General features: G+C 46.3%; 2 protein-coding genes across 6 annotated transcripts; both read right to left on the bottom strand.

Moving 5' to 3' along the window:
• Positions 1-173: 173 nt before the first annotated feature.
• Positions 174-8,221, bottom strand: LOC146276346 (uncharacterized). Of its 3 annotated transcripts, XM_084701204.1 has the most exons (7): positions 7,732-8,077; positions 6,561-6,818; positions 3,505-3,573; positions 3,033-3,278; positions 2,667-2,807; positions 2,096-2,168; positions 174-603 (listed from the first exon to the last, which is right to left on the bottom strand). In XM_084701204.1, the coding sequence occupies exons 1-7, from the start codon at positions 7,787-7,789 to the stop codon at positions 510-512; spliced, it is 939 nt and encodes a 312-aa protein (XP_084557330.1). In that variant the 5' UTR covers positions 7,790-8,077; the 3' UTR covers positions 174-509. The 3 variants fall into 3 exon arrangements, with proteins under 3 accessions (XP_084557330.1, XP_084557331.1, XP_084557332.1); XM_084701205.1 differs by lacking the exon at positions 2,096-2,168 and having other exon boundaries at positions 7,732-8,221; XM_084701206.1 differs by lacking the exon at positions 3,033-3,278 and having other exon boundaries at positions 7,732-8,055.
• A 468-nt stretch (positions 8,222-8,689) lies between these two features.
• Positions 8,690-20,866, bottom strand: LOC146276347 (proline-rich protein 5-like). 3 transcript variants are annotated; one of them, XM_084701509.1, is made up of 10 exons: positions 20,615-20,866; positions 19,364-19,434; positions 16,346-16,462; positions 15,590-15,670; positions 14,045-14,093; positions 13,774-13,831; positions 13,212-13,303; positions 12,819-12,959; positions 11,149-11,287; positions 8,690-9,862 (listed from the first exon to the last, which is right to left on the bottom strand). In XM_084701509.1, exons 2-10 carry the CDS (start codon positions 19,390-19,392, stop codon positions 9,273-9,275), a joined length of 1,296 nt encoding a protein of 431 aa, XP_084557635.1. In that variant the 5' UTR covers positions 19,393-19,434; positions 20,615-20,866; the 3' UTR covers positions 8,690-9,272. The 3 variants fall into 3 exon arrangements, with proteins under 3 accessions (XP_084557635.1, XP_084557637.1, XP_084557636.1); XM_084701511.1 differs by lacking the exon at positions 19,364-19,434; XM_084701510.1 differs by lacking the exons at positions 19,364-19,434; positions 20,615-20,866 and having other exon boundaries at positions 16,346-16,479.
• Positions 20,867-20,969: the final 103 nt, after the last annotated feature.

Genomic DNA, 20,969 nt, shown 5'->3' on the forward strand with positions numbered 1-20,969 from the left:
CATGTTATGCATGGATTTTTGTAGGCCTACTGTGTGTGAAAGCTTCTAATGAATGCTGAATGCGAGGCTAGTGGCTTAGGCCTACATTTTGTTCGCACATTAGGGGCTATGGTGACTGAACACATTTATTATATAGGCTAATATGTGCAGTTCACAATAGAGGTTGCCATTGGTTACTTTTTATCGTTATATTTTATTGCACTACAAAATGTTAATAACAGGGGGGCCCCCAATCAGTTTCCGCCCCCCCCTGAGACACAACCCTTGCTGCGCCCCTGGCGTGGTCCTTTATATACACACGTGGACACATTACAAAGAAAAAGATGTTCAATGTTTCAATGTTTATTCTGTTTAGAAATCTATATATATATATATATAAAAATAGATATAAAAATATATATTCAGTTTGTTTCAATGCCCCTCACAAAGTTAGTTCCAAAGTTTCAAGTCTACCACACAGAGAGGTGTGAAGTGTCCTCCATTTCCTTTTTTGGTTCCTCTTCCAGGAGCTACGGTTCTCGGGGGGTGGTTGTGAACGTGGTTGGAAGGTCACCTCTGTTGTCCATGCTCATTGGCTCCTCCTGCCGTGCCCTGGAGTAGAAACTAAGAAACAAGAACATGAGAATGTGTGTAAGATATGAGAAGGGTACTTTAAGAAAGATTTGTTGGATCCGACATAGCATATAGATAGAGTAACATAGAACAATAAGCAACAAGACATAGCATATAGATAGAGTAACATAGAACAATAAGCAACAAGACATAGCATATAGATAGAGTAACATAGAACAATAAGCAACAAGACATAGCATACGGATAGAGCAACATAGAACAAAAAGTAACAAGACAAAATCCATAAAAGCAACAAAGTGTTTCCACACCTGACAAGCTGCAGACAACATGGAAAGCAGCAACACACAGCTAGGGGGTTGTGTTCACAAATCTGGATGACCTTTAGCCATGTCTTCATGTTTTGGGTGAAAGTGTGATAGGTAGTACTTACTGTAAGTCGCTCTGGATAAGAGCGTCTGCTAAATGACTAAATGTACTGCATTTATGTGTGTCTGATGGCAGTGTATTCCAGACATGGGAAGCTCTCACAGAGAAAGCGGATTTACTAAAAGCCTTAAGGGAACTCTACAGTCGCCTCTCATGGCAGACGTTGTAGATCTGCCACCATATGTTTGGGGTTTTTTGTTTGACTTTGAAGTACTGAGTGGAGGGGGAGCCAGGCCATGGAGGATCTTGAATATGAGACATGCGTCAGTGTAGATTTTCCCAACTCAGGAGCTAATGCTTTCTGAGGATGTAACAGAGGTGATGGCTGTCGGGCTTCTGTCAAGCCCTTTGAGAGCCTGGTTGTAGACAGACTGAACAGGTTTTAATGTTGTACAGCAAGCTTGGGCCCAACTAGTCAAGCAGTATGTTAAGTGGGGAAGTATCATAGATTTGAAGTACAGTTCTGCTACCTCTGTAGTTAAACGACGTATGCCTCGGAAAGTGGGGCGAGGGGGGGGGGGGGGGCGGACATGGATTCAAACAGTGTCAGTGTGTGTGTGCATCGGGGAAGAACTCCGCCGTGCGCGATACAGAGAGCAGAGGAGAAATCTAAACAACCATGTAGAGACAGAAATGACATGCCGTCGTGTAACTAAGATAAGTAACATGAGGCCATTTAGTTTGTTTAATAAAAGAGCAAGCTATAGACCTGTTTTATAGGAAAGGTAACCTTAAATGACTTATTTTGTGATCTGGCGCTATATAAAAAATAAAATAATAATTGAACACAATTAACTTGACCTTCCGGGGTGGCGGGGGGTGACTCTAATATAATGGTAGAGGAAACACTGAAGTCGCTTTGGATAAAAGCGTCTACTGAATTGATAAATGAAAATGTGTGTGTTAACACAGGATGAGATGTCGATGGTCAGCAGCATGACCAAGGAATGATTCCATGGCTGTAGTCCCAGTAAACAATGACCCTGCACCAGGGCCGGCCTTAGGATTTTGGGGGCCATAAACAAATGTGTAGTTTGTCGAATGGGTTGAGTCGGTCCTGCACTGCATGGGTTGGTTTGACAATCCAACATCTTACCCTCGGTTATGGTTCAGACGGATTCCAATTCCGACGGCAGCCACCATTATTATTATAAGCCCTCCAGTAGCACCTGGTACACACAGAGAAACAGATGAAACAGCTGATCTTATCACTTTCAGCCCCCTGAACATCAGTAAGACTCAGAGTTTCGCAATAACCGCAAAGCGTGACATGAATTTGTTTCCTAAAAGATAATCCTAGCAGTCATCATATTTGTGTTGAGAGATTGACTAGTTTCATAAATGGATGTTTCATCCCTGAGTCAGAGAGGGAGTGGGGAATCACTGTGAGTAGTATCACTAGCTACATGACTCAATGTGAATGAAAGCAGATACTGGATAAACACTGAGAAGACTGACAGGAAAGAGAAAGTGAAGATGTGGGGTTTGGAGGCTTGTTGGAACAGCAGACCAGACACCTAACTACTCACACTGAGTTGGAACAGAGCCTGTTCTTTATAAAAAAAAAAAAAAAAATAAAATTTTAACAACTGTTTTGTTGTCTCAAATGTTAAGTGGAGAAAGCCAGACCATGTGCAATGTTTTTCAATCAAGGTCCTCATCCTCACCGATGGTGATCTTTTCTTTGGTGGAGAGAATCCTAGCTGGAGTGACAGCGGTGCCGGGCTCTGGAGTGGGGGTCTCTCCCGGCACTGTCGTGGCCTCACAACCTCCTGAACAGTCTGGGGGTTTTAACTCTGTCGCCAGGGCTGCAGGAAGGGTCAGAGGTCACTATAAGCCCCTTGTCCACAACCTCCCAACTTACAGAGAAACATGCAGAACGGAAGTTTAATCGACGTAAACCTTCCCCCTCGTGAGCGAACTGAATGACAGGCAAGGCCAGAGCAGAGGAAGCGGAATCAGGGTGGAAGGTGGGAGTGTTTTGAGACGCGATGACACAGCAGATTAGATGTTTTATGAGAATCGGTACCCACCCTGTGTCTGAGCTACAGAGGGCCTGGATAACATGGCAGGTGTTGCCTCTGCCCTCACTGTCTCTGTGGGCACTGAAGTTGTCAGGAAAGGTGGACCAGTTTCAGGTGCCAATGTGGCCTCTGAAGAAGGCATGGTGGGATATGTCCGGGGACCCGCTTTCATAGTGATTGTGGGCTCTGAGAGATGCATTGTGGGAGTTGGAGTTGTCTGGGAGGGTGAAGAATCATCAGGTACCAATGTGGACCCTGAAAGGGGTCAAATTCAAACTCAACTAAGGGGTCTAACACTATATTGTTGTTCTATTTAACAGGATGTAAAACATATCTTTAAGTGCACTTGATTTGACTTAATCTGTCCCGCAAGGTGGATATGGTTTTCATGTGTATCACTACTGCATGGAGTCTGGCAAGAAAGCAAAATAGAGTGCATGAGGTCAGTTAGAAAACCTCCAGTAAGTTTGGACATACATACCCTGAGTTGATTTAGGCTGATTTCTTTCTGGACACTCAGAAGGGGGCATTGTGGGAGTCTGAGTTGAACCTGTGAAGGTGGGAGGGAGAGGGGGGCAGTCAATGAAGTACCTCTGATCCGATGAATAAGGAAGTAAGGCAGGGCATAGATGGGTGGCTGAGGTCTGACACCATGGCTCCTCAGCCTCAGAATAACGACTACTATATAACTACCAAACAAGGCTCTCTCTGTGTTCGGCTCCAGAATAAATTAAATGGGGGGGCATTCTTTTCACAAGGGTGGCACGCATTTACAAAGCATGTGTGAGAGTCAAAATAAGAGCAGACTTGCATATTCTGCAGGAAAGTGAAGCCATCTTGATATTTAATTTATAGCCAATGCCAGTATTTCTTATTTATACTTTAACTTTTTTTTTTTTTTTTAGGGGGTACAGGCACAGCATTCCATTTCCATTGGAGCCAACCCTGTTGCAAATTTAAATTAAGTTAACTGGTGATTTTCTTTGTTTGTATTCTTCCCCTGCTAGCGAAATTTCACGTCTGTTGATTTGATAGCGATTGCTGCCATTGCTCACGTTTGTATTTTAGGTGCATTATTATGCTGAAGTAGTTTTAATTATTAAAGTGGGTATACCTACTTTAATAATTAAAACTACTTCAGCATAATAATGCAATGCAAAAATAATGTGTGTGTGTGTGTGTGTGGGGGGGGGGGGGTAGACCTGGGGACAGGTCCGCACAGACCTGTTCCCACTTCTAAAAAAAATCCTAAAGGAAACACTGCTCTCTGTGAACTCTGCTCAACTGCGTTTATGTTTGTCTTGGACTAGCATATCCGGGAATGTTTTTCCCACGGATCATGCTTCATGTATCACATGAAGTAACAGGCAGGATGGTGAGTGTCAGGGGGAGGGAAAACAAGACATGAGGGTGGAGACACTGGAGAAAGTATCAAGAAGTATTGAGAAAAATCCAAGTCATCAACCAGCTGCAGAGGAGGAAGGTTCTCCTGAGGCAACAGTGGGATGAGGAATGTGAAAATGGAGAGGAGAGTCTCCACCCATCTTACCAGAGAGAAAAAAAAACTAGGCTCCAGAAGAAGCTGGTTTGTGGTCAAAACTTGATTTTTTGACTTGATCAAAAAGCATTTTACAAACTTAGCCTGAGTAAACCGTCTTGAACTACACATCTCTCTTTCCAAGGCAACAGCCCGTTTACCCTGATTGGCTGATGATTTTTTTTGTGGCTGCATCGATACGATAAACCCATCATTAGTAAACTTGAATACAATTCAGTTCTGTATTCATTTATTTATTTTACATTTTTTGTACTCTTAAGCCGGTGCACTGCGAGTGAAGGAGAGGCATGGGCGGCGCTAGGGAGGGGCTCGCAGAAAAAGACCAAAGCACCCCGATAGCACCCCCAAAAATATTGCTCATTTGTTAATTGCATTCAGGGCCGGAGTGACCATCGGGAGAATTCACGGTGGGCCGCTCTGCCCGCTCCAGGGGCGTTGTTAGACCCGTTTTACTGGGGCACGTGTAAATTTGTTGTACCCCATTAAAATCAAAAGTTTGAGTTTTAACAATCTACTTTATTAGTCAGTCAGATTATTTTTACTAAAACATAAAACAATATTACATGAAGCTAAAACAAAATTGTGCGCTTGCATTAACTATAGATGTCCCTGCCAAAGGTGATATCAAACTTGCGTCCCTGAACTGTTGTATAGTGAGTTAAGCAAGGGAGTTTCTACAGCCTAGTAGTTTTTTGTGCGCAACACTCTTGGAAGGAAAAAAAGCGATATGAATAAGGGCATGTGCCCCAGTACAACTTTATCTCTAACAACAACAGCGCTCATAAATAGGTCCAGCAGATCGCCTGCTTTCTCTTTGTTTTTTTCACACACCGAATAAAACAATATCTGTTAAATTACTGTGTAAATGATAAGTAAGCTAATAGGCTACACTAGGTTTTAATCTAAATACGCGCATGATCAGACGGCATTAAAAAATTCTGTTTTCAGTTGTCGCGCATGATCTCTTTCTCAAAAACAAGTGCATGTAGGCTACCAAGTTTGTTGCCACGGACACAACCCTTAACAATCATTTATTGTTGTGGGGTAAGCAAGATTAAATTGATGCGAAAAGAATAAAATGGATGGGGAAAAGATGCCAGGAGGATCTGAAAAAGCCAGGTAAAAGAAGAACAATCTGACACCTCCTAAATCTAGGTTCCTGCAAGGGTGGGGAACGTTTTCTTAAAAGTCCTGAATCTTTCAAGTACAAATTTGGGTTGTAATATCCGGAAAATATTACAATATGAGTCCAACAAAATGTTTATATTAGCGTAGCCTACAGAAAGCTCAAAAACTATTTTGCAATGAAATTAATCCAAAAAATTGCGCGCTCGCATTCATGTGAAGTTCCGATTTCACCTCGCATCAAAATCTTGACTAGGTTCTAGGTTCGAGTTAAGCACCGATACGTTCAACGTATGGCTCGGCCCTTGGTGGGGGATGGGCTGGCTTTGGCCATTACACTGTCGGGACGAAAATGGGTCCCACTCCGACCCAGGCGGCCCTGATAGTATTTATATATATAGAATTGCGCAGCTCCCCCTATAAATGATCTAGCACCCCCTTAGCACCTGCATTAAAACATTTCTGGCGCGGCCCCTGAGGAGAAGGAAACCCCTTCCACTTTCACGTGAGTTTTTTAAGTAATGGAGATCATGTTGATCGCTTTTTTGAGCTTGTATGAGAAAGAAAGTAACTCGATCGAGTGGCAGGGCTTTTTTTAATGTTAGAGGAATAGTCCCTTCAAATGTCTGTGCACCTGTGACCCGAGGCCTCTCGCTGGAGACCTCTAAATTGACTCTCATGACTAATTGCGAAAATGTCAAACATCCCTTTGAAGCGATGTGACTTAGTGAATGAGGAGAAATGTGGGTCGTGAGGTTAGACCAGTTGAGAAACACTGCTTAGAAGGATACAAACTTGATTATCCCATAAGCACCCTATGTGTGCTAAAAGTTCTCTAATTGTATTTGTCTCACCTGCTGGACAGATGGCATATGTAGTGCCTTTACATATGCACAGGATGCTGGACTTGGCTTCTTCCCACACCAACCGATGATTAACAAGTTTGCATTTGATGAGTCCAGATGTTCCCGCTTTCCTCACGTAGCCCTCTTCACAGCTGTATCGAAGAGTATCGTTCACCCTGCAACTTTCCTTTCCGTTAGCCAAGCAGTCTGCTCGCAATGGCTTGGTATGATTCTTCTTCGGTGGTTGTGGGCAGAAGTCTTCACGGCCTAACACCAATGCGAAGAGAAACGATATTAGATCGCGATTTCACCTGTCTGAGATCATACTGTAATCTACACGTTTCAGTTTTTACTATGAATTCACGTCCGGTGTAAAAGAAAACCCACTTTGTTGGCCATATTGGTCTACTTGTGAGGAGCACACAACAGGACTACTCTCTCGCGCTGTAGTAAGATTTCTAAGGTGGTTATTAATATTCAGGGCATTTGCCGTGACTCAGAGAATTTGCCGTGACTCTCACATATTTCAACCATTTCTCACGCTAAGAAGTAAGGGATAACTCGTCCCGCTATATACAATTAATGGACGAGGCGCAGGCATACTGAGAAGTTGATCTGATACATCTTAGCTACTACAGAGCGTATTAGGAATTCGGGTATGTGGGACACCTAAACTCCAGAGCGTTTTCTTCCCTGCTATGACAATTTCTAGTCCACATAATTTTGACTCTAGATTTAGCCTGGATGTTTATGTGACTGAAATCACAATATTTAATAATAAATAAATACAATTGAACTTGAAATCACAATATGAAATCACAGATTGGTGTGGTGTCACAGAAAGGGTCAGGGCACTAGTTAATCAGGAAGCTCCGATGAGAAAAGGCATGCAAAAAATGTCCCAGATTACCCAAATCACCCTACTAAAGCGCGTGCACTCGTGAGTGAGCATATTGATGCAAGATGTTCAGCGTGATCAGATACGCTGCAAAAGTAGCCTACGCACTCTCTAACATTAATTCCTGTCTACTACATCTAATCAAAAGAAAATGTATTTGTATAGCCCTTTTACAAGCAATGTCACAAAGCGCTCACACACGCCCAATATCCAAACAACAGGTTGTGAAAACACCACTGAGGAAACATTTAAACAGAGTGATCACGTATTTACATAACATACCTTTGCTCGTGCAGGGTACGGATAAACAGACCACGATAAAGAAGAGCGCGGGACACATATCTGTCCGGCCCGTCTGCAAACGTCAGAGTCTCCGCTGGTTCAAGTAGCCTATAATACAAGTTTCAGATTATGTTTTGCCAAAAATATAACAAAGTCATGTGTACCTTAACCATTGCAAATCTATTTCCGTTTTGCGGCTTTTGGTAAGAGGAAACGAATCCTCCGCCATCTAAATGCTAAATCTCTTCTTTCACTTTCTGTCCCACTGCGCACACCGCAGTAGCGCTACTACAGTTGAGCATCCGACAGCGATAATCTCACTATAGCCTACCCTGAGTAAGGAGTTCGCAATGTCACGCCCAGTTGTCTATATCAGAAGGCCAAACCATTTTTAAAAGGTTTCCTACAGTGGAAAGTCATTTAAAAATTAGAAGCGCTTTATGCATGTAATTACTTTGGTGCGCGCGTCCTCTGGTGGACACAACTTCGTATCAAGAGATTGCCACACTAGGCTACATGCTTTTCAACACGTTAACTAAAAGCGAATTAAGTATCTCGTTATATTTGTGTCAATCCAGATCGAGCAATGGAATATTTGGATCACCCAAAAATATATTAATAAAAAAATATATAGCAACGATAAATTTCTTGCTCAGTAAATACATTTGCATGGCCTATTTGTTATCATCCAAAAGAATATTAAGGATTTTTCCGTGTACGCGCTAAACTTTAAATGGCCTACATCCTAGCTCAAGTTGACACCGAGTTACAAACGTGACACAAAATCTATAAATCGCAGTATTGGAAAAAGTCAATTCTGATTGCCGGATGGTTTGGCATCCAATTAGATCCTTATTATTTATATTTATCAACTGAACCGGATCATATTACATGGCTCTGAACTGAACTATTTACGGCATTCCGGAAGCATAATGAAAAAAATTGAACGGACTTAAGGTTGTTCGACTACAATTTAATTAAAACATATTTTCGACCATCTGTATAGAAATAGATTTGTAAAAAGTGAGAGGTGCAAGATCATCATAATATCATCCCTTTAGAAAATAAACCGATTTACTAAAAAGTCTGCCGTCATAGATTACATGGGTCATGTTTACACGTTCTTCATAACTGAACACACACACTTATCATCTTTGATATGGATATCATCCAACTATGCAGCTAAATTGAAACAGTCCCATACATTGAGAAAGGGGATTATCCATCAAAAAGGTAAGAGATTAGTTGACAAAAAACTGTACTGTATGTGAATACACTGGTATTCAGTATGAATTCAGCAAAATAGCATCTTTAGGCATCTCAAGAGCATCCAAAAGCCAAAAGAGAGGTAGAGATCAACTAGAAACTGAAGTTCCCTAAACACAACAAAGTGTAGTTAACAAAAATAATCCCAATACCCCAGGAGGGTAGATTCTTTGAAAAACCAACTTAAGAAAAGTGTGTATAGTGTGTGTGTGTGTGTGTATATATAAGGCATCCATATCTCTACAGTACACATGTGTCTGTATGCCCTTGTTTCCTTATACTACACTCTGCTGGCCACTTTCCCTGCTGTAAGAGGAAGACCCAGAACAGGTAGATGGGAAGTCTATGAAGATGCCATCTGGGTCTGAGTCCATGGACTCCAGCAGCTGGTCCACCACAGTCTCTGGGCTGGATGAACTGCTGGCCTCCATGGAGGTGTCTTGGAGAGGGGTGGTCAGAGACACCAGCAGCTCCCCAGCTTGCAGTAGCCCTCCTGGGGAGTGCATGGGGAAGATTGAGGGGGAATGTGATCGGGGCTGGAGCTGGATTTGAGGCTGGGGTCCCTCCAGGATCCCCCTTGTCAGGCTTGGATCCTGCCCCAGGGAGGGGCTTCCCGGCTGGGCCAGGGACGCCGTGGAGACCTGGGAGGAGCTGGTGGTGTCGGATATGGAGCTTTGCTCCTCCTGACAGGAAGTCATCTCGCAAACGGAGTGGCGGCGGATGCCCATGCTGCCAGTGGAGGAGGCCTCGGGGTCGTACTCCACCACGGGGCTCAGCATGGGGATGTTGTAACTCTGGGACCTGACCACTGGGTTCTTGGTAGGGGGGTCGCCGGGCCTTGGCCAACGCTTCTGAAGACGCTTCTCTGGGGAGGGGTGGAGGGATGATGGGGTGGAGGGGTGATGGGGTGGAGAGGTGGAGGGTTGATGGGGTGGAGGGGTCATGGTGTGGAGAGGTGATGGGGTGGAGGGGTGATGGGGTGGAGGGGTGATGGGGTGGACGGGTAATGGGGTGGAGAGGTGATGGGGTGGAGAGGTGGAGGGGTGATGGGGTGGAGAGGTGATGGGGTGGAGAGGTGATGGGGTGGAGGGGTGATGGGGTGGAGAGGTGATGGGGTGGAGGGGTGGAGAGGTGGAGGGGTGATGGGATGATGGGGTGGAGAGGTGATGGGGTGGAGGGGTGATGGGGTGGAGGGGTGATGGGGTGGAGGGGTGATGGGGTGGAGGGGTGATGGGGTGGAGAGGTGATGGGGTGGAGGGGTGATGGTGTGGAGGGGTGGAGGGGTGATGGGGTGGAGGGGTGATGGGGTGGAGAGGTGATGGGGTGGAGGGGTGATGGGGTGGAGGGGTGATGGGGTGGAGAGGTGATGGGGTGGAGAGGTGATGGGGTGGAGGGGTGATGGGGTGGAGGGGTGATGGGGTGGAGAGGTGATGGGGTGGAGGGGTGATGGGGTGGAGAGGTGGAGGGGTGATGGGGTGGAGGGATGATGGGGTGGAGAGGTGATGGGGTGGAGAGGTGATGGGGTGGAGGGGTGATGGGGTGATGGGGTGGAGGGGTGATGGGGTGGAGAGGTGATGGGGTGGAGGGGTGATGGTGTGGAGGGGTGGAGGGGTGATGGGGTGGAGGGGTGATGGGGTGGAGAGGTGATGGGGTGGAGAGGTGATGGGGTGGAGGGGTGATGGGGTGGAGAGGTGATGGGGTGGAGAGGTGATGGGGTGGAGGGGTGATGGGGTGGAGGGGTGATGGGGTGGAGAGGTGATGGGGTGGAGGGGTGATGGGGTGGAGAGGTGGAGGGGTGATGGGGTGGAGGGATGATGGGGTGGAGAGGTGATGGGGTGGAGAGGTGATGGGGTGGAGGGGTGATGGGGTGGAGAGGTGATGGGGTGGAGGGGTGATGGTGTGGAGGGGTGGAGGGGTGATGGGGTGGAGGGGTGATGGGGTGGAGAGGTGATGGGGTGGAGAGGTGATGGGGTGGAGGGGTGATGGGGTGGAGGGAATGGGGGGATGTGGAATGGAGATTGGAGGGAAGGGGACAGAGTTAGATGAGTGATTTACACTTTCTTTACACAATGACAATCCTCCACAGTGACTGGTGTCCCAGGTTCAGCAGGTCTTTCCATGTTGTGACTCTGAGACTGTGGTGGTACTGACCCAGCACACAGGAGCAGTGGCTGTTGGAGCCATCGGGGGAGAACAAGCCATGGGTGCCTAGGTAGGGAGACACCACCTTCTGTAGAAGACCCTCCAGACGAAGGTAGTCCTCACTCACCCCTTTAGACTCATGGACCCCCTGCAGACACACACACACACATGCATTACACACACGCATTACACACGCATCAGACATCCATCACACACACACACGGACACACACATTCACCACATGGCAACACTTGACATATTTTTGTTTTTTAAGAGAGTTTCTGCCATCTGTCCAGCAGATGGCGCTGGGATATTATCATATGTTGGAAATTAGTTTAATCTGTGTGGTGGAGAAGCCAGTCACATCACAGTGTGTCTCCGTGATCACATTGCTTTGCTTTGACTCATATACATGAAAACGACCACATGACCACACATCTGATGAAACACAGAATCAGAGATTGAAACTTGATTGGTAATCTGACCCCAAGGAGATGAACATGTGGAGTTTGAGTTCCAAGTCTGCTGGGAGGGAGAAAGAAGGGGGAGGATTGTGAATAGAGAGAGAAAGGAGAAAACAGGAGAAGAGGAGATAGGAGGCAGAGAAAGAGGTCCGATGGCTGAGCGGTTGGGGAATCGGGCAATTAATCAAAAGGTTGCCGGTTCGATTCCCGGTCATGCCAAGTGACGTTATGTCTTTGGGAGAGGCACTTCACTCTACTTGCCTCGGGGGGAATGTACCTGTAGTTACTGTAAGTTGCTCTGGATAAGAGCGTCTGCTAAATGTAAATGTAAAGAGGGGGTTTGTGTAGCCTGACTGACCCAGCATTGGTACCACCCTGATCAAAATGGCTACCTGCCCCATCTGGAGGAAGGGGCGGGGGGTTTGACATGAGCCACAGTGACACTGACCCCCCCACCCCCCATCCACACACACATGAAGCACAATGTTATATTTAGAGTACCTTGGCAGCCAGGAACATAATGTCCTGGTAGCGAATCTAACAAGATTAATACTAGCGCTAGCATGCTAGCATAGCCTGGCAGGACCAGTGTGTTGTTACGGTTTAATATCTGACTTCTTTGCACTGTGTAATACACTATCTGTCTCTCTCTCACACACACACACACACACAGACTCACCACAATAAACCCAATCTCTCTCTTTCTCTCTCTGATGGTTCTGGTCCTGCTGCCCCAGTTCATCACCAGCATCTCCTCTTCAGCAGAACTGGGTCACTGAGTCACAGAAAGGATGTCAGCTACGGGCCTGTCTCTCTCTCTCTCTCTCTCTCTCTCTCTCTCTCTCTCTGTTGCTGTACAGCCTCTACCTCTACGCCCCCCGCCACTACACCAATCCACAGCCTCACTGGCCCCAGCCTTACTGTTTGAGATGTGCCGTGAAACAAAACAAAACCCTGGTCTTACACATACAGTCCTGTAAATCTGACTCCAAGCACACACATAGTCTGGTACACACACGCTCACACACACCAGTCATCTGCGGTCATGGGAAGAACATTACATTTGGACTTCACACGGGGTGGACCGTTTCCTGTGAGATCCCTCTCCTCAGAGCAGCACCGCATGCTCACTATTCTTCACTTCCTGTCGTGCGGTCTAGAGAAAGAGAGAGTGTGTATGTGTGTGTGTGTATGTGAGTGTGTGTGTGTGTGTACCTGCAGTATGAGGAGCATCTGGATGATGGAGGGGGGGATGCGAGCGCGGGGCCGGGACAGAGAGTCTTCCAACTTGAGGTTCAGAGTGATGATGTTCCTGAAGTGAAGAAGAGCTAGCTGCCTCACTGAGGGTTCCTTCCCCTGGACACACACACACACACACACACACACACATACACACACACACGTACATACACACACAAGCAACAAACACACACATACACACACACGCACATGCAGGGGAAAAATGTATTTTGGGTTGATACAAACCACAGCCTTATCTAGAGGGCCGTAACACAGTGGGATTTGAACTGTGGTACAGCAGAGTGTATGGAATCAGCTGGGGCAGATACCAGGGGAGAGAGGGAGGTGAGCGGATCGTCCTGGCTGTACCTGGACAGGGTAGAAGATAGCCTGCAGCATGGACAGCACGTCACAGAAGAAGAAGTCCCAGGTCTCAGCCAAGGAGTCCAGCAGCTTCTGCCCTGCGCACACCCAAGGACACCACCACAACCAACCAATACCTTCAGCCTAAACAACATTACATTACATTTACATTTAGTCATTTAGCAGACGTTCTTATACAGAGCGACTTACAGCAAGTACAGGGACATTCTCCCCGAGGCAAGTAGGGTGAAGTGCCTTCGCGGTCAGGGGACATTGGCATCGACAATTGGTTCATTTTCTGCATTGCTAAGTACTAGACATCTGCAGCTTTGCCATCACACGCAGGCTTGGAGCCAGATAAAGCTGGGAAACCGTACGTGTCACTTCCTGTTTGGTCGCCGTGACGACAGCACCTGAGCCTAGACGCATGTGTGTCTGCCCTGTGGTTGGAGTGCGTTCACCACTTCACAATACATGAGAAAACATCGATTTAAAGACCACACAAAGCGGAGGTAAAACCTCTGTTTGGACCACATCTGTTCTCCTGCCACTATCTGACCACACCCACCTTCATAGAAGCGTAGTTTATCTCTCAGTATGACCATCCCCTTTGTGAGAAGCTGATTCTGCAGAAACAACAAACACAACCATGACTCATCACGGCTTGTTACAGAACATCACAGACTCTTAAGACTATCACCACTATGTCATATGACACCACAAGGTCATCTACCCATTTCACCTGTGTGCACTTGTGTTGGGAGTACCAAGTAATTGTAGAGCTTAAAACAGGCTTTACTGTGAACAAAGGTACAAATAGAGATGGGTGGCCGTCCTACCTGCAGGTATTCAGTGAAGAAGGAGCCCAGCTCAGTCTTCAACAGCTGCCTGAGACAGAGACACAGAGAAACAGACAGTATATAGAGAGAGACAAGGAGAGAGGACAGCATATAGCGAGAGACAGAGAAACAGACAGTATATAGAGAGAGACAAGGAGAGAGGACAGCATATAGCGAGAGACAGAGAAACAGACAGTATTTAGAGAGACAGAGAAACAGACAGTATATAGAGAGAGACAAGGAGAGAGAACAGCATATAGCGAGAGACAGAAAGAGATAGAAAGAGAGAGATATTTATAGTTTTCGAGAAAGATAGAGAAACAGAATGAGAGATCTATTGAGAGAGACATTTATATTTATAGAAACAGAGAGACAGAGAATGAGAGATTTATAAAGAGAGAGAGAGAGAGCTAAAGACATATTCCACCTGCCACTCCTTCTAGTACTGTGTATTGTGTTGTATCAGTCTGTTTGCATTGGCTGGATGAGAGGAAATGAAACTTCTGCAGTGTCCACATCTACACTGTATATCAGTGAACAGAATAAAGTTGACCAGAGATACACACAATGTGTTTGTGTGTGGGCGTGTGCGCACATGTGTGTGCACGGACGTAGAAGAGAGAGAGAGGGGTTTCATTTTTAATTTTTCCACTCCAATCTGCGGTTACATATCACACCTTAAACAGGAAGCCAGACAACGTCCACTTCCTGTTCAATGAGATCAGAGAACCAGATGATATGGTTATCTGAACTAGAAACTGAGAGAAAGAAACTAATAAAGAGAAACAAAGAGACAGAGAAAGAAACATAGAGAGAGAGAGCAGGAGTGAAAGTGCCGTGTTCACACCAAATGCGAAGCAGATTATTTGCGTGTTTGCATTGACCGTACATGTAATTTTGACGTGCAATGAATTGCTTTGCGGCAGGAGAAAAAGGTAAAAAAAGAAATAAGATAGAGAGCAAGAAAGAGATGGGGCCTATCTACACCACAGCAGTGAGTTTCCCTAAATGTGTTATAAAGACTAAAACAAACAAACTAAATATTGACTGGCCTCCATAACCTTTCCACACTCAGGGCCTCATTTACTAGCAGGATCGTGCCCATTTCAGGCGTAAAATAGCGATTTCTCCCGTCTTTTAACGGCGCGCTACTTAACACTAAAGGGCGGAGTATGGCGATGATTGCCCCGACAAAGATCTGGTTTGATAAATACCACTCAAAATGCGGAAACACACCGTGCGCTATCTGCGGTTGGCCAAAGGCGCAGATTAAGCTGCGGTCAATGTTAGTACTTGAGGCCCTCAGTGAGTCCTTGAGGTCCATACATTTAGAGCAGATAGAGCAGAAAGCCAGATAGGGGAGAGTGACTTCGGCAGATCTATCTTGCCGTACATCCCCTCCAACGCAGGGGATGAACCAAACATCACGCTGTGTTAGATGCTAATCTTATTTGGTGAGATGTGCTGGTATGAGAAAGTGTGAAGAGACCTAGAGAGCGTACCGGACCGTTGAGAGGTCAGAAGTCACAGATTAGGGGTTCTTACCGGACACCCTCATTGAGGATGAAAAGCTCATTCTCTCCCAGGTCTTTCCTCTGGAACACGGATATCACGGCATTGTGGATGCTACAAACACACACAAACACACACACACACACACACAAGCACATACAGGAGGAGAGAGATGCATGTGATGACATAATCTCTCTTACATGCAAACATCCATCAATGCATCCATCCGTGCATTCATTCATCTCTCTAGTACTTCATCCATCCACCCTCTATTCTCCCATCCTGTCTGTCTTCACCCACAGCGGTTGTGGAGTGACTAAGTGGTTTATCGGACCTAACCAGTACTACCCCCTACCCGCAGTGTTCAGAGCAGTGTTCTGTAACATTTTCAAGGAAATGCCAAACAAGCCTCGGAATCACCTGGAGGACTAAACCGCCAGCAACACACACTCAAGACTCCAACTCAACAACTAACACTCACACATTGAAACACACTCTATAAATCATTCACAAATGTTGCGAGGAGACAAATATAGCCTGTTTTTATACACATACAGATACACACACACACACACTCACACATGCATGTACATAGAACCGATGCACAAATGATCCTACCAATCCATATATCCATCTAGGTGGGGTAGGGTTCGGTATTGTATCATGCCCTCCACCCAGCAGAGCCAAGCCCACTAACCTGAACACTACCTGAACACAGTTCCTGCAGCCCCCACCCCTCCACACACACACACACACACACAGAGAGAGAGAGAGAGCGTCTGCCTGTACCTGTTCCAGGTAGCGTTGGCCCCAGGCCTCCTGTGCTGTGTGGCCCTCTCTTCCAAGGCAGCAGCCTTCTCACTCTTCCCCAGGTCACTCAGACTGGTCGAACTCATCAACTTCAACCTGTGGAGAGTCCTCATGGTCAGCACGACACACACACCAGCCAGACAGCCCACGCAGAGGAATGGAGGGAGACAGAGAGAGAGAGAGACAGAGAGACAGAGAGAGAGAGGGAGAAAACAAAACGACCCAGCACTAAATAGAGAGAAGAGGAGAGATGCAGGGAAATAAAGGGAGACAAAAGCATCCAGGCTGCAAGCTAGTCTTCTCCTCACTTTCTGCTTCTCTTTCACTTTCTCTCCCTCTCTCTCCCTCCCTCTCTCTCTCTCTCCCTCTCTCTCTCTTTCTCCCTCTCCCCTGCTTTCTGATTGGCAGGGAGGAATCATGTGACCTGATATTGTTCTTTCTTGCTTGACAAACCAACTCATCCCTGCTGCTAGACCTCAGTACACATCCTCTCTCTGTCTCTCTCTCTCTTTTTCTCGCAATCTTTCTTTTGCTGCACAGTTTCCTTCCACACACAAGACACCCTAAAGCTAATGTACCCACATACCAACACACACAAAAGCTTGGTACATACAGGCAGAGGAGAAAAGGAGATGATGGTAGAATCACTGAATCACATTCAGCTGAACTGACTCACACTACACATTAACAACACACATTAACAGCAGTAACCGGCCTCTGGGGCATTCAGATACATGTTAGTGTAACTTGTAGTGGGAGAGAATCTGGAGAGTTTGTTCAGCGAAGAACAAGAGGAAGAGAAAGGTTACAAGGGCTCTTTCCTGTCTCTTTCATTACGCTAACGTGTCTGTCAGACAAGGGGCTGTGTGTGTGTGTGTGTGTGTGTGTGTCTGAAAGCATTCAGGGTAAGAGGAACTGAACAAGATTCAATTGTGTGTGTGTGTGCTTGTGTGTGTGTGTGTGTGTGTGTGTCTGAAAGCATTCAGGGTAAGAGGAACTGAACTAGATTCATTTGTGTGTGTGTGTGTGTGTGTGTGTAGGGGGGAAAGGAAGAATGTGATCAACATGGCACTTCCCTCCAGGATCCAGTAACAGTGAATCTTCAGTAGTTTTGGGAGCTATGTGATCACAGTAGGGACAGCGATGGACAGACAGGGTTAGGTTAACAGAGATGAAGGGATGAACGGATGGATTGAAGAGGAGGAGAGAGAGATACGCCCGCTCGCCTGCCGAGGTTCTTCTCACGCAGGCCTCATCTCCCGTATGCCCTCTTTACTGCTGTCCATCTCCCTCCCTCCCTCCCTCCCTCCCTCCCTCCCTCCCTCCCTCCCTCCCTCCCTCCCTCCCTCCCTCCCTCCCTCCCTCCCTCCCTCCCTCCCTCCCTCCCTCCCTCCCTCCCTCCCTCCCTCCCTCCCTCCCTCCCTCCCTCCCTCCCTCACTCCCTCCCTCCCTCCCTCCCTCCCTCCCTCCCTCCCTCCCTCCCTCTCTCTTGGCCCTCCCTCTCTCCTTCCCTGCCTCCCTCCCCTTCTCTCTATCTTTCCCCCTCCCTCCCTCTCATCCACTTCACCCCCCCTCAGCCAGCCATCACCAGCCTTGACCCTGTGAGAGTTGCCAAACAAAGTCTCTCTTCAGCTGGAGCTGGCATGGGACAGCGACTGAAAGGTGGCGCACAGCTTTTCTCTCTTCCCCTGTGTGTCTAAATGAGGTGTCTAGAGCTAGGCTGGGTCGGCCTGGGTGCTAGGCCTAGGGGGCTAGACTGGGGGCCCTGGGACAAGACAGACATCCAGGGCAACACTGTAGGGGTCTGTGTTGAGATGTGGGTCAGCAACAGTTCAGTGAGTTGTGTTCTACTGAGGCCTGGGATTCCCTGTTTATCAGAGATAGGGTCTGGTGTAGTGACCATGGCCGCTGACCCAGTTACAGTGACACAATGACATACCTCAGAAGAGCTTCAGAATGAGGTCTCTGTTATTGGCATGTTTGTGATCTGTAACGTGGGCGCCCACACACACACACACATACACTACAAAAGCTAGGGGGTCAAGGAGAGCATTCTGGAGCATCATTGCTCCCTCTCATTAAACTCACCTTCTTCTGGTTATCTCTCAAATAAACACACCTTCCTCTGGTTATCTCTCTAAATAAACACACCTTCCTCTGGTTATCTCTCTAAATAAACACACCTTCCTCTGGTTATCTCTCTAAATAAACACACCTTCCTCTGGTTATCTCTCAAATAAACACACCTTCCTCTGGTTATCTCTCTAAATAAACACACCTTCCTCTGGTTATCTCTCAAATAAACACACCTTCCTCTGGTTATCTCTCTAAATAAACACACCTTCCTCTGGTTATCTCTCTAAATAAACACACCTTCCTCTGGTTATCTCTCTAAATAAACACACCTTCCTCTGGTTATCTCTCTAAATAAACACACCTTCCTCTGGTTATCTTTCTAAATAAACACACCTTCCTCTGGTTATCTCTCAAATAAACACACCTTCCTCTGGTTATCTCTCTAAATAAACACACCTTCCTCTGGTTATCTCTCTAAATAAACACACCTTCCTCTGGTTATCTCTCTAAATAAACACACCTTCCTCTGGTTATCTCTCTAAATATAGCTTTGTCACTTCCACTCATTCTTTTCTTCATCTCCCCAAACTTGGTCCACAGTCGTGCGCTGCCTGCCTTAATAAATGATTTAAACTGCTGAGACGACTGCGTTAGCTCACTGATCTCAAGACCTCACTGATCTCAAGAGTACTGCAGAACCTCACCATTAGCGGTAAACACAGGTGTGGTCGTAAGAGGCTGTGTTTGTTTTCACCTTGTGTCCTCAAAACCCTTTCATAAACGCCACATCTGTGTCATGTTTTGTTTTTCCTCACATTGAAATGTTACAACAGAGTTCTCGATGCAGAAAAATTGTGTACATAGCGACTAGTGCATAGGGGCTTGTAAATGGCAATGTGTGTGTGTGTGGTTGTATCTCACCTCCTAAATGGATGATCATTTCCTTCCATACCAGGGCAGGGGGTGGAGCCTAGATGCTGACTGAACCTCACCTACCAACAGATATCCAATCAGAACAACAGGTTGACACCAAATACAATTCAGAAAATCTCACTTTCATGGCAATAGTCTCAGAGGCCCTGTGATTTCACAGGATTTGAACCTGGATGAACTGCAGGGCACCTCGGTTAGCCTGCAAAGCTAAAGATTGGGCCAGTACATTTCACATAGTGGAACCTTGGTCCTGTGTGGACCCGCACCCCTCTTTCCTTCTCTCCAGGAAGTCTCTCGTTTTGACAGGAAGTCCTGAAGTGACATCATAGGGTGGAGCCAGCAGAATAAAATACACATCAGCACATTATAACCAGATCCGGTCAGATCTGCATTTCTGATCCCTCTTTTTCTTCATCTCTCTCTTTTTCATCAACTCAGCCTCTCTCTCTCTCCCCCCTTGTGTTCCAACATTTGTTCACCTACACTTCAGCCAGCTACAACTGTAAACAGCCACTAAAAGTGCACACACAAACATACACACGACACTCTCTCTCTCTCTCTCTCTCTCCCTCTCTCTCACACACACACACACACACACACACACACAAACACACACACACACACACACAATGCCAGGTAGGAAATCATCCCTGACAAAGCTCTACCAGTCGCCTCGAGCGGTCATTGAACTTTGGCGCCATCTGCTGATGGAAATGTGTCGCGCACCCAGAAGCGTAAAGTTACATCCATGCAGTGGAAAGAATCTGCTTTCCTAATTAGTGGTACATGTAAAGATAGATCAAGTGTTAAGAGACTACATTCACCAAAGCACACTCTCATTATGGGAATTATCTCTGGTAGCGCATTAAGAACGGATAAGTCTGGAGTTTCAATAGGACAGTTGACCGATCAAGAGGAAAGAAATGCGATGATAAGTCTTGAAGCCTTATCTGCAAACTGAACACTATTTGCTAGTTTAACCACAGAACTAACCGTGGTATCCTAGTTGTTATAAACCTGCCACTACCCTACTATATCATATCTCAAAGGTAGGCTAGACCAACGGCAGTGATTGAAACACCACATCGTTTAGAATGACAGAGTGGGCTGTAGAATGTATGTAAGTTTGTCAAGACGTTTCAAATGAACTTATACTCTTATTATAATAACAAAGGTCTTTCTCTGCACTGCCAAAATGTGGACCACGTTTAATGCCTTAATCATCAATTTTATACCCACCGTTTTTAGTCTCCACTCCGTTCGTAGCAGGTTATTCTACATGCCACCGAGACGTAGCCTATCAGTCTTCAAGGGCGGTTCGGTCCGGACAAAACACCATCGACATTTACAGAAATGTCAGTGTCGCTTGAAGTTAGTGAACGCAAGCGGTAAAACGGACCCTTTCATCGCTTGAGTGGAACAGCCGTCTGGAGGTTGAAGTGCGGTTGTGAGCCAGACGCTGCGTGTCGAATACAAGATTATTTGTTTGTGCGTTCGAGAAAGAGAGAGAGAGAAAGAGAGAGAGAGAGGGGGGGGGGGGGGGTTGTTATATAGAGAGAAAGAGAGAGAGAGTTGACTACAGTAAGTGCTCACT

This window comes from Hypomesus nipponensis, chromosome 7 (genome assembly GCF_054491055.1).
Source record: "Hypomesus nipponensis isolate SF chromosome 7, ASM5449105v1, whole genome shotgun sequence".
NCBI classification, from domain to species: domain Eukaryota; kingdom Metazoa; phylum Chordata; class Actinopteri; order Osmeriformes; family Osmeridae; genus Hypomesus; species Hypomesus nipponensis.